The sequence below is a fragment of the Chionomys nivalis genome, chromosome 19, assembly GCF_950005125.1.
Source record: "Chionomys nivalis chromosome 19, mChiNiv1.1, whole genome shotgun sequence".
Classification (NCBI taxonomy): Eukaryota; Metazoa; Chordata; class Mammalia; order Rodentia; family Cricetidae; genus Chionomys; species Chionomys nivalis.
In genome coordinates, this window is record NC_080104.1 from 58,494,355 (window position 1) to 58,521,512 (window position 27,158).

General features: G+C 48.5%; 1 protein-coding gene across 1 annotated transcript; it reads right to left on the bottom strand.

The window, feature by feature from the left end:
* Nucleotides 1-1,743: 1,743 nt before the first annotated feature.
* Nucleotides 1,744-26,560, bottom strand: Rnf8 (ring finger protein 8). Its single transcript, XM_057752002.1, has 8 exons — nt 26,295-26,560; nt 19,851-19,979; nt 15,000-15,740; nt 12,378-12,440; nt 9,538-9,627; nt 7,349-7,456; nt 5,687-5,891; nt 1,744-2,152 (listed from the first exon to the last, which is right to left on the bottom strand). Exons 1-8 carry the CDS (start codon nt 26,403-26,405, stop codon nt 2,136-2,138), a joined length of 1,464 nt encoding a protein of 487 aa, XP_057607985.1. The 5' UTR covers nt 26,406-26,560; the 3' UTR covers nt 1,744-2,135.
* Between the last annotated feature and the right edge of the window lie 598 nt (nt 26,561-27,158).

Below are 27,158 nucleotides of genomic sequence, written 5' to 3' on the forward strand. Positions count from 1 at the left end.
GGACCACAGGCACATGTGGGGCACACATGGACAAGTAACCACACATACACATAAAAACATAAAAAAGACAGACTATATGCAAACATACACCCCCATGCCATCATGTGAGGAAACGGGAAGTCGTTATACAGGGATGATAATGTGGCAATAACTGTGTTTCTGGTCTTCACTTTCCCAGAAACCTTTTTTTTTTTTAAATATTTATTTATTTATTATGTATACAATGTTCTGTCTGTGTGTATGCTTGCAGGCCAGAAGAGGGCACCAGACTTCATTACAGATGGTTGTAAGCCACCATGTGGTTGCTGGGAATTGAACTCAGGACCTTTGGAAGAGCAGGCAATGCTCTTAACTGCTGAGCCATCTCTCCAGCCCCCTTTCCCAGAAATCTTATGGTTCTTTTTCAAGTTCAACCTTTACTTCTTGACTCTGCCAGTCTGTTCTTCTGGTGCTAGGTATTGAACCCAGGGCCTCACGCGGCACGTCTACAGTGCCGGGTATTGAACCCAGGGCCTCACGCGGCATGTCTACAGTGCTGTTCTACTAAAAAGCTGTCCATACTTCCCAACTATCAACAGGGCATACAAAACTAAAGAGATGGATTGAGAGCTCAGTCTGTAAAACAGGTGCCATGGGAGCATCAGGATCCAAGTCTGACTCCCAGAAATCATATTCAAATCCAGGTATGGTGGTCACACCTATAATCCTGGCACCAGGAGGACCTCATTGGCTAGCCAAGCCTGCTTGGCAAGCTCCAGGCTAAAAAGATGCTGTCTCAAAAAACAATGTGGAGGCCAGGTGCTGTGGTAAACACCTTTAATCCCAGTACTTGGGAGGCAGGGGCAGGGGGATCTCTATGAGTTCACGGCCAGCATGGTCTACATAGTGAGTTCCAGGACAGCAGGGTTATGTAGAGATCTTATCTCAAACAAATTAAAAAAAAACAAAAACCGAGGACAACTTAGGCTGACCTCTGGAACACACTCAACACACGTGCACTCTGTCCTCTTTCCTTCCCAAAGAATTTGAAAAGAACGGTTCTCTGGGCAGAAGGGGATCAAGTCTACAAGTACAGGAACAGGGCTCCCCTGCTCTCATCTCTGGTGGCACCGGCGACGTATCACCTGGCACACTTCTGTGACCCCAGCATCAGGAGGCAGAAGGAGACGACAAAGGGCCAGGTCTCCCTCGGCCACACACAGGTTCAGGCCAGCCTGGGCTACATGAAACTGCCTCAAGGGGTTTTAAAATGTGTGGGAAAAGATGGCAGGCAGAAACACAAAAACCCCACAGCTTTTGTTTTGGTTTTTGTTTTGTTTTTGTTTTTTTTGGTTGTTGCTTTTTGTTTTTCGAGACAGGGTTTCTCTGTAGTTTTGGAGTCTGTCCTGGAACTAGCCCTTGTAGACCAGGCCTGCCTCTGCCTCCCGAGTGCTGGGATTAAAGGCGTGTGCCACCACCGCCTGGCTTAGGCCCACAGCTCTTAAATGAGGGATGTGTCCAGTTCTCCCGGAATCACTGCTTGTTCACCACACCCAGGGAGAGAGCTGGAAACCCCTCTGAACCGCAGCTGAGTGAAAGAACTCCCAAACAAGGAAAGCAGGGACGCCCTCAGAATGGAGACAGTATGGACAGCTCACCAGATCGGCCGCAGTCTATGAGCTACCAGTGTTTACCTGGGAGACTGTCTGGGATCCGGAAGCAAAGGAAGGCAAACACACTGAAGCCCAGCTGGCAACTGGTGGGTTTTGTAATTTATTTCTGAGAAACGATATCTTGTTTTCGCAAAGGTAAACCAGACTCAAGATGCAAGCCGCCTTCAGGGCAGCCGTCTGTTACACCCAATTGTCCGAGATGTCAGTAGGGCACAGGGCGGCATGAGGTATCAAAACAAACATTAAAAAAAACAACAGAACTCAATTCCTTTAATGCGTAGTGAGGCACTCAGTGCGGAGTCCGGGCGGCACGGTGGCGTGAGGAGGGCCAGCACAACAGAAGGCCAGCAATAGAGGCTTCTTAACTCAGTCTCTGCAGCACGCGGCTTCCCAGATGGGGTCCAGAGCAGCCTAGGGGAATCCTCTAGACCACTTCAAGATGCCAGCCCCTACAGTCTCTCACATGTCCTTGGAGCATGACCTTCATGACAGTCTCTTTGCTTTGGAGAGAAAGACAGAGCCATGAATTAGGAGCCTGTGTTTCGCCCCCCACGTCCCCTTCCACCTTTGCTACCCTCGCTTTGTCTCTGCAACCACCAGAATAAAGGGAGAAAGTAAACCAGGCTGGAAGCTTGGTCCTGGGGGGAGCTGCGCTGTGGACTGATGGCCTTGCCCAAGCCGCCTCCAGAAGCAAGAGGACCCCACTCGGGACAGCAAGCGAGTCTTCACAGTCAAGACTCCTCTCCAGCACTATACCACACAAGGTATATATCTAAATGTGAGGTGCATAGGCACTCGGGGTCGGCCCAGGACCTCTTCTTGAACACAGCCTGGTTCTCTCAAACACAACTAGCTGTGCACCTGGGTGTGATGGACAGCGCTTGGGAAAGCTGTTCTCAGCCTGGGTGTTACAGACAGCGTGGTTTCTAGTGACAAGACAAAGACAGCTCACTACAGAGTGAGATCAACAGTCAGAGAGCACCTTTAAACCTCCCAGCAGAAGGCAGCTTCTGCAATCACAAGGACCACAGACTCAGGAAGAAGTCAGAGGCACTAGGACCCACTGGTCACTACTTCATGCAGCCCAATTAACCCCAGAGCTGGCCACCTCTCTCCAGCAGTCCTGTGATGCCACTGTTACTTCTCTGTATGGACGCACGCAGGGGAGCTCCACTGTGCTTGTGAGCCAGCCAACCGCAGGTTCTCTGAGACAGTCTCTTATTATGCCCTGAGGCGCATCAAGGAAGCGCCCAGCCAGTCCCAAGAACACACCTGTCCCCACTACCAACACTGGGATTTTAGATGCCACCAGACCCAGCTTTTTATTTTCTTCAAGGCAAGGTTTCTCTGTAGCTTTGGAGCCTGTCCTGGAACTAGCTCTTGTAGACCAGCTGGCCTCGAACTCACAGAGATCCGCCTGCCTCTTTCTCCCGAGTTCTGGGACTAAAGGCATGCGCCACTACTGCCCAGCAGACCCAGCTTTCTAAGTAGTTCCTGAATCAAACTCAGGTAGACCCCAGGCTCGCAAGCACTTTACCAACAGCCACCTCCCGCCTGTCTCACCACCTCAAACTGCACTCTGATCAATTCAGGCTGAAAAGGGAAACAGGAAACTCTTTTAATGACGAGGAAAAGAACAAAAGAGAGAAGGAAAACAGGGCGAGCAGGGATAATAATACTGCTTCCAGTAATGACCACTCATTGCTATCCTGTGACAACCGTCTCTGGAGCCAGAGCCTTGCTATCCGGTGACAACCGTCTCTCCAGACCCAGATCCCTGCTATCCTGAGACAACCGTCTCTCCAGACCCAGATCCTTGCTATCCTGTGACAACCATCCTCCAGACCCAGATCCTTGCTATCCTGTGACAACCGTCTCTTCAGACCCAGATCCTAAATTCTTTTTAAAAAATTCCCAAGCACTAAGGATTAAACAAGCTTTCAAATGGCACCAAACATTCGAAGAAAGCTGACATTTTAATTTAGAGTTCTCTCTAAGCCCCACATGGCGGCCCAGCAGAGCTGCTGGTGGCTCTGGCACATCTTTCCCTAACTCAAGACGCGGATTCTTTGGTCTGTCTAGAGAAAACCCCAGAGCTGCACTTGCTGTGGACACTGCAGACAGTGGAACTGGCTGCCAGAAGCACTGTCCGCGGTATGTGCATCATGGAGCTGTTTCCTGTGCAGTTACTACCGTGGCCAGAGAGGCCCAGGCCTGTCCAGTCAGCCTCTGCGGAGAATGGGGGGAGCAACTGGGGTGTTCACTCTACACAAGCACCTCACAGTAGAAGAGAACTTGGGACTTGGGCCCTTCTAACATCAGCTGGGAGTGGCCTGATAAGAACGCGGATGTGCACTGGGCAACTAAACTCTCATGGGTTCCCACCCTGACAGAGGACACACGCCAGCTCAAAGGTCCTGATCCTGATCATCTGGCTCCAGGCCATTGCGCCTCTTAGACAGGGAAGCGAGGTGACACAAGCTTCTCACCACCAGCAGACCCCGCAAGTCTTGCTGTTGTGGGCCATGTCTTCTGGTTGGAAAATGAGCATCGAGGAAGCCCTGAAGCTTGACCCAAACAACACTTCCCTTACAGGATCCTCTACGCAGTTCTTTGTGTGAAGCTGCCAGCGCCCGCCTTTCTGTCCCTCCAGCAGACAGGAGATGGCTACGGCTCTCCACCCCAGCGCCCATGGAGCGCTCCTATGGAGCAAGGGGAAATGAAAAGCAATGGGGTTCTGCCAGCGTCAAGGACAGAGGTAAAATGTGTGGGGACTCTACATTGGGCACCAAGTACTCAAGCAGGTATCAGGGAAGCAACAAGAAACCCTTCCCTCCAACCTTCATAACATTCCTGGACAGCAACTGGCTAGGCCATGCTTCCTGCTCAGCATCCACACTGCCTGCCCAGTCTCACACCATGGCCGCCTATGAATCAGCCACAGATTCCTGGCCTTACCTGAAATAGTTGATACCTACAGTAGGACTAGGAGAGAACTAAACTACAAGCAGAACACCCAATTCTTGTTAATAGCGTTTGCCCTTTTAGGCTGTCCAGCATCTCTGGACTTAGGAGTACAACCAAGTCACACGCACTATGGCCAGGTGGTGGTTATGGGCAACAGCTCCCGGTTAATTTTCAATTCCCAGAAGGTAGTGACGGAATATGACAGGCAAATATGACTCTGCAAAATAGATCTCCACTCAATAATCAATACACCCTACCCAGTAGCCTCCTTGTTGGTTCTGAGTCTTCTGCAGCACCACCCCAAGAGAAGTGGCTCTCTGCAGGCTTTAACATGAGCCCCAAGTGTGACAAGGCCACTTAAATCAGTGGTTCTCAACATGTGGGTCACAACCCCAAAAGACTATTGGAAAATACAGGTATTTACATTATGATTCATAACAGCAGCAAAATTGCAGTTACGAAGTAGCACTGAGAATAATTTTATCATTGGGGGTCACCATAACAGGAGGAACTGTATTACAGGGTCACAGCAACAAGAAGGCTGAGAACCAGTGATGTAAATGAACATCCCCTTCCCCAATCCAAAGTCCTCTGACTAGGAGACAGAACAGATGTGCACATGGATAACAGGGCCTTGCACACACCAGGAAAGGATGGCTGAGTCGCCCCTAGCGTATGCCACAGCTCTTACAAGCAGGGCTTGTGTATGTTTCCCCAGGTACTCTCCGAGTCCTGAATCGGACTTACACACATCTTATTTATAACGTGTCAACTCAAGTGGCAGAACCAAGCTGTCTTCAGCAACAGCACCATCTGGTGTCCGCATGGCAAACCATCTGATGTTTTCTGTCACAGCTTTCTTTACTGCCCTCCAAGGACCAGGTAGACGCAGGACTCTGGGATGCTCAAACTCCAGCGGCGATTCCTAACTGAGACCTTCCCACTGTGGTGCTCTGAACTCCCTTTACGCTCCCATTTCCATTCCCCAAGTTCTCCCCTAAAACACCTGATGTAGTTCAGAAGTAATGAAGTCCCCTGTTGAGGAGCAGTTCTCAAAACTCACTCACCTTTCCGTTCCCTGAGGAGGAAGCTTCGCCGCTCTTTCACTTCTGAGCCCAGATTATCCACCATCTTATTAATGCAATTGTCCAGAACCAGGGAGTGGGTTTGGGACTCAATGTCTTTTCGACAAATGGGACACTCTGCTTTCCGCTTCATCCATTCACTGATACAGAAGGAGCAGAAACTGTGGGCGCAGTTCAGGGTGACAGCCTACAACGTGAAAGGGAACACACAAATGACACTTGCCACTCTTACTTACTTTCTCACAGCTGGACCAGGAACAAATCTCCAAAAAGAAAGTCTACCAGTCCCATCTTACAAAGATGCTCTGGGGTGCCAGGTGGTGGTGGCGCAGGCCTTTAATCCCAGCACTTGGGAGGCAGAGGCAGGCGGATCTCTGTGAGTTCAATGCCAGCCCAGTCTACAGTCTACAGAGCGAGTTCCAGGACAGCCAGGAGTGTTACACAGAGAAACCCTGTCTCAAAAAACAAAAAGATGTTCACTCCCTACCCATTTCTACTCTGTCCTGTTTTCTGCTAGCTTCCACAGTCCTGAGCAATGCTGAGAATTTCCACAGCAAGGAACCATCAGACTAGAAACTGCAGAAACCAATGGCCTGTAGTCAGACACTGATCCTCCTGAGACATTCCTCAGAAGGCTAACACACGCAACCTCCTGGAGCTTGCCTCAAACAGGAATCCCTCTAGACACGTACTTTCCTTTCCAAACTCTAAAAGACTGCTGTTTGACAGCATCACCTTAACACTTTTAGGATAAAATGAACTGGTTACAAATGCTAGAAACTGGGGCTGGAGAGGTGGCTCAGCAGTCAATAGCACTGGATGATCTCCTTGAGGTCCTGAGTTCACTTCCCAGCACCCACACAGCAGCTCACAACTGCCTGTAACTCCAGTTCCAGAGGCTCTGACACCCTCATATCGACATACATGCAGGCAAAAACACCAATGCATATAAAATAATAATAAAGATTAAACTTTTATTTTTTGGTTTTTCAAGACAGAGTTTCTCTGTCTAACAGCTCTAACTGTCCTGGAACTTGCTTTGTAGACCAGGCTGGGGCCTCGAACTCACTGAGATCCGCCTGCCTCTGCCTCTAATGATTAAAGCGTGCACCACACCACCTAGCCTAATAAAGATCAAATTTAAAGAGTAGTTAAAAAAAAAAACCCAAATGCTAGAAATGAATAAAAACTAAGAGCTGGTGACAAAGCAGTGAGTGGCAACTTGGAGGGGGGGCTCCACTTTCAAAAGGACCCTCAAACCCCTGAAACATGTTCACTCTGGCCCCTGAATACCCATAGCAACCACACATAATGGCATCCACTTCCTCGTCAAAAAGGCACGCTACAAGCCCACACTGAGCACTGCGCCCATCCAGAGTTAAGAAAGGACAGCATCAGTGGGCAGCTTTACTCCAATACTGTGCGGCCCTGACAGACTTGCATTGCAGTTAAAATGATGATCCAAGAGGAACAAAAGCATGGTGAAGACTGCATGATGTAATGAGAAGTCGCTACCTTCAAACATCACTGAGAAATCAAACAGCTCCAGGTTTCTGAACCAAGTTCTCTCCAAGCCCCACTCCCCCAGCAGAAGCAGCCCGGAAGGCTGGTGCAACCCGGAGACGACACACTGCTCACACTCACCTCGATGAAGTACTCGGAGCAGATGATGCACTGGAGCTCGTTCTCCAGCACGTCATTCACGTGGCTCAGAACCTCCTCCTTCTGGGCTTGCACCTTCTCCTTTTCTTCCTGCAAAGACACAACGCTACCCAGTCACCTAGGGAAACCAGAATGCAGAACAGGACAGGAGCAAGTGGGACTGCCTTCAGGGGTGAGCAGGCAAAAATGAGACTGGGTCACCAAGAGCTCTTACCACAGAACGCTAGCTCCCCATTCCCGCTGAAAACTCACCTGCAGCGTGACATCAGGAAGGGGGAAGCCCTTAGGTGGCTAGGGAGACTGGAGGACAGGACAGTGGCCTAGGACAAAGCCTGCAGGAGCTGGCCCTGTTCCTGTCCCATGTAAGACATTGCAAGCCGGTACCATCTGTGACCCAAAACCATGGTCCTTGCCCGACTCCACACCGGCCAGCACCTCACTAGGATTGGAAACTGAGTCCTCCGGAAAGCAACAAGTGTCCTTAACCACTGAGCCAGCTGGGAGGACTTTTAAGCCCCGGGTTTTAAAATATGTGGTAAAGGAAAGTGCAGCAAGTGGGATTGGAAATGGGAGGATCAAGAGATTGTGCGGAGGTGGGGCTGCAGAGAGGGCTCAATAGTGAACAGCACTGGCGGCTCTTCCAGAGGACCAGGGTTTGGATTCTTAGTACCCACAAGTAAGTTTACAACTGTCTATAACTCCAGTTCCAGGGAATCCAGCACCCTCTTCTGGTCTCTTCAGGTGCACACACATGTGGTGCAAAGACATGCAGGCAAATTACTTGTATATATGAAATAATAAAAAAATAGTTTGAAATAAGTTCAAGGTCATTTTTGAGGACAGCCTGCACTATGAGGCCAGCCTCCAAAAATAAATAAATAAACAGGTCTGAGAGCCAAGAGGGGAGGTGCGCGACAACAATCCTGCTAGGTAGATTACTGGCCAGCCTGGGATACATAGGAAAGTCCTGTCTCAGAAAACACACTTTAGCCGGGCGGTGGTGGTGCACGCCTTTAATACCAGCACTTGGGAGGCAGAGGCAGGCGGATCTCTGGGAGTTCGAGGCCAGCTTGGTCTACAAGAGCTAGTTCCAGGACAGGAACCAAGGAACCAAAGCTACAGAGAAACCGTCTCGAAAAACAAATAAAACAAAAAAACAAAAAAACAAAACACACTTTAAAGAGGCTGCAGCTCAGGACAGAGCCGCCCAGAAAGCCTAGCACCTGGTCCAACCCTAGCACCCACCGCCACCACCAAAAAAAGATTCTGATCTGAACAAAATCTGTTAGGGAGAAAGTCTCTTCCTTCTTTTCCTCAGCTCCGGTTCTGAACCTGGAGTAGGGGAGGATACAATCTGCCTCACACACTCATTTCTGACTAGAAACTGATGTGTGGACTGGCCGCCCACAGGTCTGCTTAGCTTGGCTTTTATGTCATTTAAAAACACACACAAAATCTGAACTTGTACAGAGATTGAAACATCAAATGACTACTCATAAATATGTATTTTAGGATTACACAAGCTTAAAAAAACTTGACAATATTTGAAAATTGGGTTATTTCATCACTTAAACATCTGGATTTCTGCTTACAATGCAGAAGTGAGCTCTGACAAGCCCTGGCTGTGACTGACCGGGTGGAAAGCACCGTCTTCTGGGAGGGGTCAGGAAGCAGCATGGCCTCACAGCTGCTCCAGTTCTCACCCTCAGGCTCTTCATGCACTCTTATTATGGTCTGGCCCTGGCAGGCATTTGCTTGTAATTTATAATTTAAAAGTTCTGCTGGGCAGTGGTGGTGCATGCCTTTAATCCTCACGTTTAGGAGGCAGAGGCAGGAGGATCTGAGTTCAAAGCCAGCCTGGTCTACAGAGCGAGTTTTGGGACAACCAGAGCATCATGAAGACAATAGTCTTAAAAAAAAAAAAAGAGTTCAATGGATTTGATGGGGGAAGACACATCCTGAAAGGGAGCCCCACAGAGGGCAGGATACAGGGTGCAGGCCTCCTCCCGGCACGTGGGCTTCTGAACACAGAAGGAAGCAGGTGCTGCAGTATGGACTGAGAACTTCACAGGTCCTCTCCCCAGGTAAGGAATTTATTTTCCACGGCAACTGTGCCCTCGGGATGCCCAGCTGCATGTGCCAATGTTAAGCTGCCCTCGTCTGTCCAGTACCTTGGTCTGCTCCAATTCTTTGTTCTTGGCTTGAATGATCTTCTCAAAGTCCTTCTTGCTGCGGTTTAGCTCTTCCATTAGAGCCCGATGCTGCAGAAACAGCAGGCAAGCCGTCAGGACGAGCGGGGAAACACCCTCTCGTTAGCCACACACCTGTGCGTCCTCCCTCTGTCAGGGACTTTGCTTTGGGGATCAGTGATGACAACTTCAAAAACAGCTTGCTTTCCTTCAGGACGGATGGATCAGGATGGGGCGGGAGGACAAGTGTGTTAGTCCTCTGAACTAACCTGGCTAAGGTCTGGCATGCCCAGTGCCAACAGCCGACACCTGTGACTAACTCCTTACACCAAATACCAGCAGGTTCTGCAGCTATGAAATGTAATTTACGGGTTGGGATGTGACCCAGTCATAGAGCACATACTTGTGTGCGTAAAGGCCTAGGCTTGACACCGAGCGAGCAAATGAGAGGACACAGGAAGATACGAGGAAGGAAGGAGAGGGGAGAAGAGAAAGTTGAGTCCCTTCATGCATAAGTACAGTGTATACTTAAGACTCTGACCTTGAATACTCTTTAAAAGGAGGTAGAACAGAGGTGTCTCTCTGCAGATAATTTCAAGAAACAATCTCAGGGCTGAAGAAGCAGCTAGCATTTACTTAAAAGCAGCATGCTGCTAAATATGTGGGCCCAAGTTTGGTCCCCAGCCCCCATGTCGGGCAGCTCACAATCTCCCGTAGCTCTAGCTTTAGGGGATTGGATGCCCATGGTCTAAAAGGGCACTGAACTCACATGCCATACCTCCACATACAAATGCAGATAAAAAAAAAATCAAAACAAGTCTCTTTTAAGAAGTTGAAGAAACAAACAAACGTGTCAGTGTGTGGTTCCCTAAAAGCCACGGTCTTCATCTTAGCCACTAATACATCTATGTTCCAGAACTGTCTCACCTCTAAAATGGGAAAACAAGTGACCCTACCGCCACAGTTGGCAAGAAAATAACAAACCTGCCGGGCGGTGGTGGCGCACGCCTTTAATCCCAGCACTCGGGAGGCAGAGGCAGGCGGATCTCTGGAGTTCGAGACCAGCCTGGTCTACAAGAGCTAGTTCCAGGACAGGCTCCAAAGCCACAGAGAAACCCTGTCTCGAAAAACCAAAAAAAAAGGAAGAAAATAACAAACCTGAAAAACATTCGGAAAAGGGTTTAAAGCCTGTGAGAGTGTACGTTCCCCCACCAGTCTGGAAAAGAGAGCACCTTCACAGGATAGAACACGCCAGCTGAGCGGAGCATGGCCCTCAAGCACCTGTCAGACTGGCCAGGCACCTCATGACACATGTGTTCTCCCGTGTTAGAGCAAGAGGTGCTGGGGCCACAGGGAGCTCTGTAACCTTCTGCGGGGCAAAACCTGACTCTACCTGGTTTCAGACATCTAAGCTCTAGTTAAAACCTCTCCAGGGGGCCAGGGAGACGGCTCAGTGCAAGCCTGAAGAACTGAGCTGAGCGTGATTCCTGGAACTCACAAGGAGGAGGAACCAGCTCCTGAAAGCCGTCCTTCACACACACTGGCACGAGTGTACACACACATTTTTTTTTAAATGTGCTGATTTATTTCTAAAGATGTGTTTTTAATTTTATTTAGTGTGTTTGTATGAGTTTAAGGCACGTATGTAGGGTACCGTGGGAGGCCAAAAGAGACCTACAGTCTCTGGAGCTAGAGTTACAAGGGGTTGAGAGATTTCTAATGTGCGTGCTGGCGACCAAACTCAGGTCACGTTTCCAGCGCCACAGGTGAGTGCTTAAACCCTCACACACTAAGCAAAAAACACAAATACTCAAATGGGAACAATGCCTGCCCATTCATCCTATACAATAGATAAGCTCAAAAAATAAAATTCCAAAGATATAATTTTTGCCTAATTATTTCCAAAGCTATTTGTGCCCCTCCCCACAAGGAAACCAAGGCAGCCTCTTCTCACTGACTGCTAGCAGCACAATGCTGAGGCACAGGTCCACAAGAGCAGATACGAAGATGACCCCTGAGCAAGTTTGTATGCAAAGCTGCTGCTGTGCCCGAGAAGGGCTAAGCAACTTATTAACCTTTTAACTAAACTTGTACCAAACTACTGACCATAACCAAAGCTCAAAGACAAAGCAAGGGTTTTAGTTGTTGTTTGTTTTTGAGATAAGAGTCTTGCTACGTAGACCAGGCTGGCCTTGAACTCACAGAGATTTACCTGCCTCTGCATCCCAAGTGCTGGGGTATGTACCACTATGTCCAGCTGAAGCAAGCTTTAAAGACATACAAGAGCACATAAGAGGTAGTCACAGGGTTCAACGACATAAGTTAGAAGCAGTCTTAGGCTACCTGATGCTGTAAGTATGCCTATTTTGTTAAGTGGATGTTTTTACGTCTGACTGTATATTCTCAAACTGACTTAAAATGACTGCAACATTCTTGAATAGTTTCTGGATGCCGCAGTGCAGGGACGGTGAGGTACAAAGGCCCACAGGGGCCCTAAGGCCCAAGCCTTAGCTAATATCTCCCCCCTCTGTTGCCCTCACTATTCCAGAGAGCTTCCGAATTTCTACAGGCTGTTGGTACCATCGTCACCAGGGCAGCTTCTGCTGGATGAAGACCTACGTTTCCATGCTGAGATCTGGTGTGTATCTGAGGCTGCAAATCTCCAGCCTGATGGTGTGAGCATCCGCCACCTGCTCTGTTTGCAGACTGGAGACCACAGAGCAGTGAGCTAAGAGACAGGGGCAGCTAGTGGCCACGTGATGCCTGGCTGTTTTCCCCACTCACCAACCACCACAGCCTCTGGAAGCGGGAGAGTAGGTTACCTCCTGCAGAGCCTGGACCAGCTGCTGCTTCATGTGCTCTTCTCCTGGCTCCTTCTCCAAACCCTGAAAAGACAAACAAAATGGAAGGTCTCCCTGCAATCAAGCAGGAAAGGGAACAAAATCCCGCAACAAGCAGGTGTGAAGAGGAACAGCACGGGGCAGGGAGCAGGCGGACAACCCCCATTTTAAGGCAAGTTGTCGTCAGCAAAGGATTTGAACAGTGTTACTTGCTCAACCACTGCATACTTCGGACTGTCAGTGGCAAGCCACCAGCTGAGCGGCTCTGCAAACAACAGGGTGACAGACTGAGCTGCTTCTATTATCTAATGCCATGATACCCAAATGGTTGAAACTGAGAAATGAGCCACAAACACAACCCCCGCCCAGGCCAGCACCCACAGCGTTTCCACGGTTTGCCTCTCCACAGTGACCACCCTCTACAAGCCACTTTCTGCCCTTGCCTGAGCCTCTGTCACCTTTCCTACGCCAGCCATTCAAACTGCCCCTCATCTGTGGCGGCTTCTCCCGCACAGCCTCTGAGAGTTTGCTGCCTTAGGGATTACCTACAGGGTGGGCATTTTGAATCATTCATGATTTAATGCATCACCCTGAAAATTATTCTTCCAAAATGTTTATGGGCAGCATATCTTGTCACAATAAGATAAAGAACTCAGTGATTACAAACAACATTTACCATTTTAATGCCACGCAGGATCCCAAAGACAGTGTCAGGCAATGAGGTGCTCCAAACACCGAGCATGGAGCTGGAGCAGGGGCAACAGCTTCTGGAGCGGGGGCAGGCCAGACTACACCAAGGGTAGAGGGAGATGCGGCTAACCCAAAGAACTGGATGTGCTTCTCAAAGTCATGCCAACATGACCTCAAGAAATTGCTAACCTAGCCTCTTCTGTCTTTAACCTCCTGCCCCAGAGAAAAGACTTTTAGCTGCATCTTTAGTGCACAGCACGGCCACGAATGCTAGTCCCAGGCGCGATGGCTTCTGAAGGCGCTATCCCCCAGAGAACTCCACTCAGTGAAGATGCGACACGTTGAGCAGCAGACTCCCACCCTCTGGAACTGACAGCTGTCTGGGCTGGACAGGGGAAGAAGGAATGCCCACCCGCCACGCATGTCCTGAAGGCACCCGCGTAATCCGCGGCTTTTGCTAATCCTACCAGCTCAAGGAGACAGCAGAGATCAGAAAGAAAGCTATAAATTCTTCAGAAACGAGCCAACACTACTACAGGCTGTTCCTTGCCCTGCGAGGCTCAAGCAAGATAAAAACACCTTTCACTGAAGTTGTGACGGTCCTTCTTGGTTCCAAGCCAACCACAGGGAATACTTGACATTCACCATCACCTGGACAGCGGGGGTGGGAACAACAAGGGACCTGCCATATGGGAACTGACATTTTAAGCAGGAACAGGATCAGCTCCAGCCAGAAGCTTTATGCGCAAGCCTGTCATCTGAGTAAACGGTTTGGAGATGAGACCATACTTGGGGCCACCCCTGTACCACTCAGACACTTATCTTCTAATAAAGGGTGGTGGCTCATCATCCAGCCAGTTGTGTGCCTGTCCATGGAGAAACAAAACCGCCCACCCCCGTGACTAGAGCTGACCTCACAGACAACAAGTTGTCACGTACAGGACAGTACAGGAGCTGATCTGCACTTGTTTTGTCTACACAGAGAGCAAAGGAGTCCTAGGGAAATCACAGTTCTGTGGTGCCCTCATCTCTATTCAGTTTCTCCCTAAATTTATTTTGGACCTGAAACCCCTCAGTTTTCGATCAGAAATCAGCTATATCCCAGCTGGCTTTTGTGTTACCTTGCTCATCTTGGTACCCTGACTGGCTCCTGATCTCATCAGTGTGCTGAAATCTTAATCTTTCCAAAACTTTTTTTAAAAAGATTTACTTATTTATTATGTATACAACATTCTGCCTCCATATATGCCCACAAGCCAGAGGAGGGCGCCAGATCTCATGACAGATGGTTGTGAGCCACCATGTGGTTGCTGGGAATTGAACTCAGGACCTCTGGAAGAGCAGCCAGTGCTCTTAACCACTGAACCATCTCTCCAGCCCCCTTTCTAAAACTTCATCTTGGTTTTCTGCTCCCATTCTGTCTTCAAGGCTTAGCATCTGATGTCTACTTCAAAGACAACTCTAGCCAGAAGTTCACAAAATGCCTGCCCAGCTGAAGGTACCTCTGCCTGCTATAGTGGTATATTATTTATATTTTAATAAATAAGTCTGGCCTGAAGACCAGAGGCAAAGCTAAAGCCACTAGAGGTCAGACAATGGTGACACACACCTTAAATCCCAGGGTTTGGGAGACAGAGTCAGATGGATCTCTGTGAGTTCAAAGCCACCCTGGGCTACACAAGATCAATGTAGAAAGAGATCCAGGTGGTGGTGGCTCACACCTTTAATCCCAGTCCTAGAGGAAATACAAAATGGGAGGAGAGGCTCTGGTTGCTTAGCCTGCGGTCGCCCAGCCATGGTAGAGGTTAAGACTTCCTAGTGGCTTGGCTGCTTTGCTTTTCTGGTTTTTGAGTTGAGCCCCAATTTCTGTCTCTGGGTTTCTATTATCCATGCTCCAGCCTGCTGGCTCTGTACCTGGAGGTGATGCTCCTCTTCCTGGAAAGTCTTCTCCAGCTGCTCCACTCTTGCTTGCTGCTGAGCCTGCTCTGCACACAGCTGAGCCTGTAAGTCTTGCAGTTCCTTCTCCATCCTGACAATCTTCTTGGAGCTCCCCTTTCGGGTCTGCCTCTTCACATTCAGGACGGCTATCTGTTTCTCATGCATCTGTGTTTTCAGCCTCAGAATCCTGGACATGGTCACCTTAAACAGCTCTAAGCTGCTCTGAGATGCTGACGGGCTGGAGGCCTTCTGCTTCTTCGGATAAAGTTCGATGACCTTTGAGAGAGTAGGGCCTGCGTGAGTCCCAGTGGTCTTGTCACTTGCCCCAAGAGAAGGCAACTTAGGACACAAATATCCCAAGGGCTGACTTGCCGCTTCACCTTTTCCGCCTGCGGTCACTGGCTCAACAGTTTTACAAGAGACTGCAGGTGCTCTGCATTTGAGAGCTGAGGGGCCTTCAGCCGCAGGACTCTCTAATCCATCCAAACTGAATTTCCTTTTAGTTCTCAAGTCTTCATTTTTCCCCCCTGTCTGGGCATTCTTTGGGGCGAGGCAGGGAGACAGCGTCCCCCAGTCTTCTTCAATGACTTCGTATTCATACTCTGCGCTCCCCTTATTGTCCAGCGGCACTCCAAGCTGGATGTGGTCTCCCTTTTGGATGCAATAAACCTGTAATGGCGTCAGCCGCTCCCTGTTCAGCCAAACACCATTCAGACTCTAGGGGAAATGAAAGGAAAACAAAATAAGCTCATGCTTTTCCTCCTCTTAATGGAATTTCTCTCTTGCTGCTACGAAACCTTCTGCTTTTTCAGAAGGAAAACCCTGGAGAACAAATGGAAGCGAAAGGTTCATAAACCACCATCCCTGGAAAGAGCCCTGTGCGTGCGGTGCTTTGGCTTCCTGCCTATATTTCACATTCATGCCTCCGCAGAGAACCGCCTGTGTAAGGGGCAAGAATCACCTTACTCAAAACACGCAAGGCACTAAAGAACACTGAAACTCAATCACTCCTATTGACCTAAACTCCAGGCAATGATTCAAGAGCGGAAAGAATGCAAACCACAAGTCAGGAGTCACCCATGTTCTGTATGTGGGCCCTCCACACACTGAACAAGCACAGCACTTTCCAGTATACAAAACCAATACTTTGTACTGGGGGAGTCAAACTGTAGGTGGGACCTGGCCCCAGTAACACCAGCAGCAGCTGTCTATGTGTGTTACAGTGTAGCAAACAGACCTTCTTGTTATTTTGTTTATGGTCTCACTGTGTAGTTCTGGCTGGCCTGAAACTTGCTTTGTAGACCAGGCTGGGCTGCAATTCAGAAATCTGCCTGTTTCTGCCTCTTCAATGATAGAATTAAAAGTATGCACCACCACACCTGTTTACCCCTCATTTTTTAAAAAAAGATTTATTGTTTTAAATTATGTGTGTGCATTTGAGTGGCAAGTGCCCAGAAAGGTCAGAGGACCCCTACGGCTGGACTTACAGGTGGCTGTGAAGAGCTGAGGTGGGTGCTGGGAACTGAACTCAGCAATCAGGCGGCCCGGGCAGTGAGCTCGAGGAACTCCTCTTCTCCCCAGCCCTTGGTTACAGACACCCACCGCCACACACAGCTTTTCACATGGGGATTTGAAGTCGGGTCCTCACGCCTGCCTGGCAATCTCCCTAGTCCCTGCTTCGTTTCTTTGAGACAGTCTGGCTACATAGCCCAGGTCGGCATGGGATCTGCTCTACCTTCCTAGTTCCGGGACTACAGGCCTATATCGGTATGTCCGGCAACTTGCCGTGGCGCCTTCTCACTCAGTAAGTTTGTAAAGACGTCCCCATGCTCAATACAGTAGTGTTCCCTGTGGAACTCATCCTTCGTACATTCTACTGTGGGTGGACATTACAAATGTCTCCTAGAGACAGCAATTGTGCCCTGAGCTGCACAGATCAGATGTTCAATTGAACGAGTTATGTATTTTCAAAGTCCTTGTGTCAAGCCACCTTCCCTCTAAAAGAAAAGACAGCTGTACTTGTTCCTTATCTTTGCCAGAGTATTCCCTTGTGGTTCTGATTTGCATTTCTCTAATCACTTGAGTTCCAACAACTTCTCGTGTTCCACTCTTTCTGGGATGCACCTGTCTTTTGAAAAGCTGACTAGCAGCTCTGTACGTACACGAGCATACTTCACATGACGTGCACAGCAAACACTTCCACTCCAGGCTTGTCTTTTCCTTAATGATATATTTTGAAGAATGGAAATCCTTAACTTTATCATACTACCATTAATTTTGTTGTTGTTGTTGGGTCTTTTGTTTTTTTTTTAATTAATTAATTTATTTATTATGTATACAATGTTCTGTCTGTGTGTATGTCTGCAAGCCAGAAGAGGGCACCAGACCTCCTTACAGATGGTTGTGAACCACCATGTGGTTGCTGGGAATTGAACTCAGAACCTTTGGAAGAGCAGGAAATGCTCTTAACCACTGAGCCATCTCTCCAGCCCCCTTGTTTTGTTTTTTGAGACAGGATTTTATTGTAGCTATCGAGCCTGTCCTGGAACTAGCTCTTGTAGATCAGACTGGCCTCAAACCCACAGAGATCCACCTGCCTCTGCCTCCCAAGTGCTGGGATTAAACATGTGCATCAAATATTTTCAGTCCCCCACCCCTCTGATGTGAGAAGGGTTTCATAGCTGCTGTTCTGGGATCCCCATCTCTGCCTGCCAACATGCTGTAGGAACACAGGGATCATAGACACTGGATAGGTCCTATGGCTTTACACGGGTCCTGGGGAGCCAAGTTCAAGTCTACCTGCTTGTGTGGCAAGTGCTTTACCTACATCAGAATTTTTTTTTCTCCTTTTCCCTTCTGGCATTTCAAGACAGTTTCTTTGTGTAACAGCCTAGCAATTCTGTAATTAGAGCTCTGTAGACCTGGCTGGCCTCAAACTCAGAGATCCACCTGCCTCTGCTTCTGCCTCCCCAGTGCTGGGATTAAAGGTGTATGCTACCACCACCTGGCAGAATTCTTAAAAAGTATGCCAGAGCTGGAGAGATGGCTCAGGGGTTAAGAGCACTGGCTGTTCTGGCTGAGGACCCAGGTTCAATACCCAGCACCTATAAGGAGGTTCACAACTGCCCATAGCTCAAGTTCGAGAGAATCTGATTCCCTCTGGCTTTGCCCAGGCACACAAGGACAGAGTACCTGTACACAGAGACCAAGACCCAAGTGTGCCAGATGAGGGCCAGAGCGGCAAACAGAAGCCAAGGCCACTCTGGTTATCGTGATCCTAGCCGGCCTGAAGGGTTATCACTCCAAGTAGTGAGACTCAGCCACAAAAAGCATGTTCCTAGGACTTGAGATGCCAGAGTCTATGGCACAAAGGAGAAATCACCAAGGAGCAGATGTGCTTAAGGCTAGCCTGCATTACATAACAACACCCCCGCCTTAAAAAGGAAGTCCCCTATTCCATGGTCTGTTTCCATGTTCCAGGAGTTTGCATGTTTGCACTTGAGGTGCTTCCTAACTGCTGGGCTCTACTTCCTGCTAGACTGATCAACTGCTTCCTAGTTGCTGGGCTCTGTACACTTCCTGCTAGGCTGATCAATTTATAGTTTGTTTAAAGGGAGTTAGTTGAAGGGACAGCTGAGCAGTTCAGAGTGCTTGTGCCTTTTCCAGAGAACCCTAACGCAATTCCCAGCACCCACATGGGGCACCTCACCATTGCCTGCCAACTCCAGCTCTGGAGAACCCAAACCTCTCTTCTGGCCTCAAGCACCTGTGCACAAATGTGCATACAATACACACAGACACACATACATGTAAGTAATACAATAATAAAATAAATCTAAAGATATATTTAGAGCAGGAAAACACATTATTCAAAGTCAAATGTTTCTGAGAATACCAACAGTTAAGCAAGGTTTTTTTCCTTGCTTTACTTATTTTTATGAGCCTGTGTGAGGATGTCAGATCCCCTGGAACTTGAGTTACAAATAGTTATGAGCTGCCATGTGAGTACTGGGAATTGAACCTGGGTCCCTTTCAAGGGGCCTGTTTCTGCAGAACTATGGTCTACCGTCTGGAAGAGGAGCCACAGCTGCACTCCAAGACACTCCCTTTGAGGTAGTACTCACTCAGGGTATCCATCACCTTGCGCAGTCTAACTTCCTGCAGCACAAAAAAGTGCTGCGCCTTAGAAAGAGAACAGGTGGGCATGGCTAGTTTTTAATATTTTATGAGGACAACTATCAGGGGTTAAGAAAAGGAACTCTGGGATTACAGATATGTGCCACGTTTAAACCCAGCACTGGGGATGCAGAGGCAGGCGGATCTCCATGAATTCAAGGCCAGCTTGGTCTACAGAGCAAGTTCTAGAACATTCAAAGCCACAAAGAGAAACCCCTGTCTCGAAAATCCAAAATAAGGAAAGAAAAGAAAAAACTGAAATAGCTCAGAGGGCTGAAGAGAAGGCTCAGGGTCAAGAGCATCACATACCTTGTTCAGTTCCCAGCACCCACACTGAGTGGCTCCCAGCAGCCTGTAACTCCAGGGCCACGGGGACCTGGCTAGCCTCTGCTGGCTCCTGCACTCACGTTCAAACACACACACAAAGCACATGGGAGTAAAACTCAAGCCAGGCAGTGGTGACACACACCTTTAACCCCAGCACTAGGGAGGTAGAGGCAGGTGGATCTCTGTGAGTTTGAGGTCAGCCTGGTCTACAGAGTGAGTTCCGGGACACTCATGGCTACACAGAGAAACCCTGTCTCGAAAAACCAATCAAACAAAATCCATAAAACTCAATATGAATCATTAGGCTCACGTAAGCTCCTGTACCTCGTTGTCCATAATTGTCCACTGTCCCTCGGGATTCTGTTTCAAAACACAGTGGTTCCGAGAGATCATCAGGGGGCAGACCTTGGATATCAGCTGGTAGGTAACGCCAAATCCTCGTCCTATCGTCACCTGAAAGACAGGGGTAATGTAAGACACAGTCGGTCACTCCGCTAGAAGGGAGGTTCTTTGCAATCTTACCAACCAGCAGCACACGCGGGTCCTGACCGGTTCATCTGCTGCTGTGCCCCCTCCTCAGCTGCCACAGGGAGCCACCACAGAGGAAAATGCAAGAAGCTGTGCTAAGAGAATAGCTGAGAGCACTGGCTGCTCTTCTGGAAGACCCAGGCTTGTTTTCCCAACAGCGGCATGGAGGCTCAAAACCATCCATAACCCCAGTTGCAGGAGATCTGATACCCTCTTCCGGTATATTACCACCTGCCCCCGCAACCAGGCACCAGACACATATGTGCTGCACAGACATACATGTAGTCAAAACAATCATACCATAATAAAAAATAAAAAAGAGTTACTATGAACTCTCAGGCTAGCACAACCCTGAACCAGTAAGACAAGGATTTCTTGATGTGGGACTACGCTTTTGTACACTGTAAAGATTTGTCACTTGTAATGGTTTAATAAAACACTGATTGGCCGCCAGTAGCCAAGCAGGAAATATAGGCAGGGCAACCAGACTAGAAGAATTCTGGGAAGGGGCTGGAGAGATGGCTCAGTGGTTAAGAGCATTGCCTGCCCTTCCAAAGGTCCTGAGTTCAATTCCCAGCAACCACATGGTGGCTCACAGCCATCTGTAATGAGGTCTGGTGCCCTCTTCTGGCCTGCAGACATACACACAGACAGAATATTGTATACATAATAAATAAGTAAATAAATATTTAAAAAAAAAAAAAAGAATTCTGGGAAGTGGGAAGGCAATGAGGCAGTAACCAGCTAGACGCAGAGGAAGCAAGATGAGAATGCCTCACTGAGAAAAGGTACCGAGCCACGTGGCTAAACACAGACAAGAATTATGAGTTACACTCCTGCCCAGACCACCAAAGCAGCAGGATGTGATCTGCAACCACTGAAAAAGGTACTGAGCCACATGGCTAACTTAAATCAGAAAAATGAGTTAATCAAGATGTGAGAGTTAAGCCGGGCGGTGGTGGCGCACGCCTTTAATCCCAGCAGTCGGGAGGCAGAGGCAGGCGGATCTCTTTGAGTTCAAGGCCAGCCTGGTCTAGTTCCAGTTAGTTCCAGGACAGGAACCAAAAAGCTACGGAGAAACCCTGTCTCGAAAATAAAAAAAAATAAAAAAAATAAAAAATAAAAAAAGATGTGAGAGTTAGCCAGTGACAGGCTAGAACTAATGAGGTCAATCAGCTTATAATTTATGGAGACCTCTGTGTGATTTTCTTTGGGGCTAAACAGTTGGGGGTACCAAGCAGGAGCACTCATGTTACAGAATGACACCCACATGGATAACTGCATCCACAGAAAGCCTGAGAAAGCTTGTAAAGACTAGAGTAAAACATTTTGGTTTTAAGCGGTAGCAGGAAAAAAGCTGCTGTTTTAAAATGCTGGCTTTCTGGGCCGTCCTGCCAGGGAAAACTCTGACTCTTTCAAGCAGGCAGTCCCAATGGATACACTGTTGCAGCTTGCTTCCTGGCAAGGACCTTAAAAGGCCATAGAGTTGTGACAAAAAACTTCTCCATATTCCTTAGTAAATTAAAGACCCATGTGGTTAGAAAAAGAGAAATATACAATAAAGAGAGATTCAAAGAGAAAATAACCTCTAAATGGTTTACAAAGTGTTAAAAATATATACAGGCTAAAGGTTAAAGTTCTCAGCCAAAAAAAAAAGAGAGAGAGAAAGTAGTCTGGGAGGCAGAGGCAGATGGATCTCTGTGAGTTCAAGGATAGTCTGGTTTACAGAGAGAATTCCAGGACAAAGACATACAGAGAACCTGTCTCAAAAAGCCAAAAGTTAAAAGTAAAAATAAAAGAAACAGGTTAAAATAAAGCCACATAAAGATGGAAAATATACAGAGAATCTTGATACTGTATGTTATTATGCTCTCTTTGAATTGTTTAAATGCTGAGGAAGGAGCAACAGCTGCTGAAAGATATTTGCTTATAAATGCTGCAGAATTAATCCAAGATAGGTATTTTGAAAATACCTTGACTTCACAGTTGAAGTCAAAAGGTATGTTACTTTGGAGAAGAGATTTTGCTTTTGTTTCCACAGAAAATGAGAGGCTGTGGATTTATTCAGAGTTAAGAAAAATCCAATTTGATCAAGGAAGACCACCTGAGAAATCTCCATCAGGAATAGATGGCCCAGATATCTGAGTTCTTCATCCAGAACAGGTTCAAGACTGCTGCCTGAGATGATCAAGACTCACAGGATACTTCAGTCAGGACTTGATCATAACTCTAAATTTTCTTTAGGTCCCCATAAGATTATCAGCGCCCCCAACCAGCTGGAAGTAGCCTGGAATACTATGCACACATTCCCAAAAAATGAACTATGGATATTTTCTTTTTTTTTTTTTTTTTTAAAAAAGAGGGGAAGTGGTATGGAGAATTGTCTGTAATCTGTCAATCATGTTTTAAATAAACGCTGATTGGCCAGGCAGAAACTATAGGCGGAAAAAGGAGACAGGAAGTAGAAATGATGTAATGAGAACAGGAGAATTCTGGGAAGGAGGAAGTTGATTTTTCCCACTCCGGCCCAGATCACTGAAGCAGCAGGATGTGATCTGCCCCATTGAAAAAGGGTACTGAGGGGCTGGAGAGATGGCTCAGAGGTTAAGAGCATTGCCTGCTCTTCCAAAGGTCCTGAGTTCAATTCCCAGCAACCACATGGTGGCTCACAACCATCTGTAATGAGGTCTGGTGCCCTCTTCTGGTCTTCAGGCATACACGCAGACAGAATATTGTATACATAATAAATAAATAAATATTTTAAATAAAAGAAAAAGAAAAAAGGTACTGAGCCACATGGCTAACATAGATCAGAAAAAATGGGTTAATCAAGATGTGAGAGCCAGTGAGAGGCTAGAGCTAATGGGCCAATCAGCTTATAATTAAAAAAAAAAAAAGAATTATGAGTTAATTTAAGTTGTCAGAGCTAGCTAAGAATAATCGTGAGCTAACAGGCCAAACAGTTTATAGTTAGTAAAAGCCTCTGTGTTTCTTCGGGACTGCACGGCAAGCTGCTACCTACAGTTTCTTCCCTCACATCCCCATCAATTCATCTCAGCACTGCCATTAAATACACAAGAACTTTTAAATGTCCAACTTGGCATCCTTGTCTCTGCAATTCTTCCAGTCGGCCCTGGTTCTGCCCTAGGTTCATCAGGGAATCTCCCATCTCCTTCTTCACATAGTGAAGTACCCGAGTCACTGTTCCTGGCCCTCTAGTCCCAGACATTGTCCTGAACTCCCACAGTCTGAGTTTGTCATCTCAACCCATCTATGAGAGAACTGCTGGTTTAGTATTACAGATGTTATTTAGAAAAAGAAATTTAAGTTCCTCTATAAAGTCAAGTCATGTATGGTTTCCCCAGTTCTAGGCATGGCTGCTGATGGGTGGCACTGGCCTTCACAGCGCTCCAGCACACTGCCAAGGCATCCTAGGCCTGAGAAATGAAATGACTCCATTCTCCATCCTCCCCTCCTGCAAGATTACCATGCTGTTTCTTTCTCTACCCGACTAGCTGGCAACTGTGGATTCAACGGCAGGTCAGGACCTGACACTGCTCCGGTCATCTTCATCTATTAGTTCAGCCTAGCACGCTGCCTTCTAAGACGTAACTCTGATCTGTCGTCAGACAGACACACACCATGTTCCTCTAGCGTTAGTTTCCACAAACCTGATATGGCAGTTGATGCTGAAACTTCGGCCAAGACATAAAATAGGGTCTGGAGAGACGGCTCAGAGGTTAAGAGCACTGGCTGGTCTTCTTATTGACTCATAACTTATTTTAACCCATAATACTTGTCTGTTGACAAGTTTATAATTAATGTAGACCTCTGTGTATTTCTTTGGAACTGAACGACCGCAGGACTAGGTGGGACAGAAACCTCAGACAACAGCTGTTTCTGAAATCAGTAAGTACTCTAACCATTCCTTCCCGTTTTCCAACCCACAGATTCATGAAAACCAAATACAAGAGAAGAACACAAGCAAGCAAAAGACACAGCTTTTCTTTGCAGGACTGAAGTAGCTCGCCTGCAATAAACCTCTGCTCTTCTGTGCTCACACCCACATCTCTAGACTAGCTTACAAAGTTTAAAGACGCCCATTCAGACAGATAACCTACCAAAGGACTCCCTTCCACACAATATGAGGAGCCCGCCGTGTTTTATAATTTTATCTGCCAAAACTGAAACTGAGGGAACTAACCCACCTCAGCTCTTGGCCGCCAGCACACCTCCTGAGATCTTGTGCAAACCCACGTGTGCTATTCACCTGAGAACCATTACGGAAGACCTCACTCAACCTGACCTCTGTGCAAACCCTACACTCAGCAGGCCACGCTCCAAATGCTGCCTACAACCTGACTTTGGCATCACCAGGCAGGCTTCTCTTACACACAGTGACCACCCCCACAGGGGTCACTCCAGGGGTCACTCCTGACACCACCTTCAGCATTCTCTTGGTTTGTTGGGGTCCCTCTCCCCTTCGAGGTGATTCCACACAAATCTACGGAACAGTACCGAACATCTCGAGGACAGCTCTGTAGACGAAAAGGACCTTAAATTAAAAATAAGTGGCTATCTAATGCCTGCTAATTTAAAGCCGGGCCTGCTCTAGAATGTTAAACAAGCTGCACCTTGGCCAACCCACATGTTCACGGACTCCTTCACTGTATAAATCCTCTTTTCCTGGTTCAAACCATAAGCTCCAAGGGCAGAAACTACATTTGCGAACATACAGCTTCTCAAAAACAACAACAAAAAAATAAAACTGCCAAGACAATGAGTTTAGCTTACATGATGTCTCAGCTGGGATTACTATTGCCGCGATGACACATCACAAACAGAAAGCAACTTGGGAGGGAGCTGGAGAGATGGCTCAGCGGTTAAGAGCACTGACTGCTCTTCCTGAGGTCCTGAGTTCAATTCCCAGCAACCACATGGTGGCTCACAATCACCTATAATGAGATCTGGTGCCCTACAGGCAGGACACTGTATAAATAAATAAATCTTTAAAAAAAAAAAAAAAAAAGAGAGAGAAAGAAAGCAACTTGGGGAGGAAAGGAAGGAGGTCAGGACAGGAACTCAAACAGGGCAGGCACCTGGAGGCAGGAGCTGATGCAGAGGCCATGGAGGGGAGCTGATTACTGACTTGCTCCTCGTGGCTTGCTCAGCCTGCTTTCTTATAGAACCCAGGACCACCAGCCCAGGCATGGCACCACCCACAGTGGGCTGGGGCCTCCCCTCCAATCACTAAAAGACCAGCCGGTTCTTACGGAGGCATTTTCTCAATTAAGACTCCCTTCTTCACACAACTCTAGTGTGTGTCAAGTTGACATAAGACCTCAGCCAGCACACAGGACGACCAACACTCAGTACTGCACACTTTCCAAAGCCCAAAGGGCTCTGAATGACAAGCTCGGACCTGACCCGACCCAGTTCTCCTTCCAGAGCTGACCACAAGGATGCGGCCCACGCTTAGTTTTTCGGGTACCAAATCTCGCACCTCCCTTCCGTTCATAACCGTGCCTCCCCTTTTTGTGTTTTAGTTTTGCATTAATGGAGCTAAAGACACTGTTCAGCTGGCAGAGTGCTTGCCTTCCAAGTCTGAGGTTCAATCCCCAGCACCAGCCCTACAAGCCTGCATTATCAAACACTGTAAGCAGGTTCTGGAGAGAATTGCTGACTGTCCCTGACCCACTTCGAGGGTGCAACCGTGGTCCACCCCAACGCGCTAATTCTCCTCGGAGGTAAAAGACTTTATTTTTAGATTCATGTTGGAGGATTTTAGGCAAGTCACCCTTAAAAACTCGCGAGCACACTCAAAATCAATTCCAGAGAGTACACGCCCTCCGCAACCATCCGGGCAGGTTCGCCATTGTCGGGGTCAGTGGGGACGCCTCAGCCTCAGTTTCCCTGAGTTGAGTCACGGCAAGGCTCCGAGAGACCCTAACGGGGACCGTGCCTACTTTCGGCTCACTGGAGGGTCCTGTGTCCGTTACGGCAGCTCTGGCACGGGCTCGCTCCCGCGCAGCCACCTACCAGCCCGGGCCTCTCAAGCCACGGCCTCGCCTGGCCCCGCGGCGCGGTCCCGCCAGTCCCTAAGGCGGCTCGATCCCGGCTGCCACCTCGGTGCCTCCTCGCAAGCCGGATCCCCGCGGCGGGGCGCCGTTCCTCAGCCTCCCCGCTCCCGCAGCGCCCGCCCCCTCCCCTCCCCCCCGCCGCCGGGCCGCTCGCCCTCACCTCACTCGCAGCCTCCAGCTGCAACCACTCGCGGTCCATCCCCAGTCGCCGCAAGCACCAGCTCCGGCCGGCCGCGAGCTGCCCCGAGCCCAAAGGGTCGGGCTCGCCCATAGCCCGCTCGGCACTGGGGCAGCCTTCAGCAACCAGCCGAACTCCAGCCCGGGGTCCAGCCGCCTTCCCGTGTCCTGGCCCGCACCATAACTAAACAACAGACAGAAGCAATCGCCCAGGGAGCCGAGTCGATGGGAACGCGAGCCCGCCTCTGAGCTGGGAAGGCGGGCAGTGCGCGTGCGCCGCGGAAGGAGGGGTGGGCGCGGGCGGGAAGGGAGGAGGTGCGAACCGGGAGGGCGGGCCTAACGCACCTTCTCTGAGAGAGGTCGGTGATCGAAAGTTACAGGCCAGGCATGGCTACCCCGGGAGACTTAGTCTCCAAAATCTAAAGCCTTACAAAGTAAACAGTAGGGCTTGGAGGATGGCTCAGCAAGTAAAGTCGCCTGCTGCCAAGCCTGGCGACCAGAGTTCCATCCTCAGGCTTCCCCTGTGTGGTGACTGGAGAAATCCGACCCTTCAGATTGGCCTCTGACCTCCACTTGCGCCCCATGGCGGGTTTATGTGTACACACAAATAAATACTTAAATAAAAAACTATAATAAATATAAAAATAAGAAACACTACCGCTTTCTTCGGGTTCGTGAGTCTAACGTGACTATCTCCCACAGCCAATACCTTACCCTCCGAAGTTACCACCCCAGGTCTAGCAGCTACCAACTGGAACCTCTTATTTCCATCTCACCCCTTTTTTTCTTTGTCAGGATGTGATGCAAGTAGAAACAGAAAGATGAAAAATCCCAGGCCGTCCTGGGC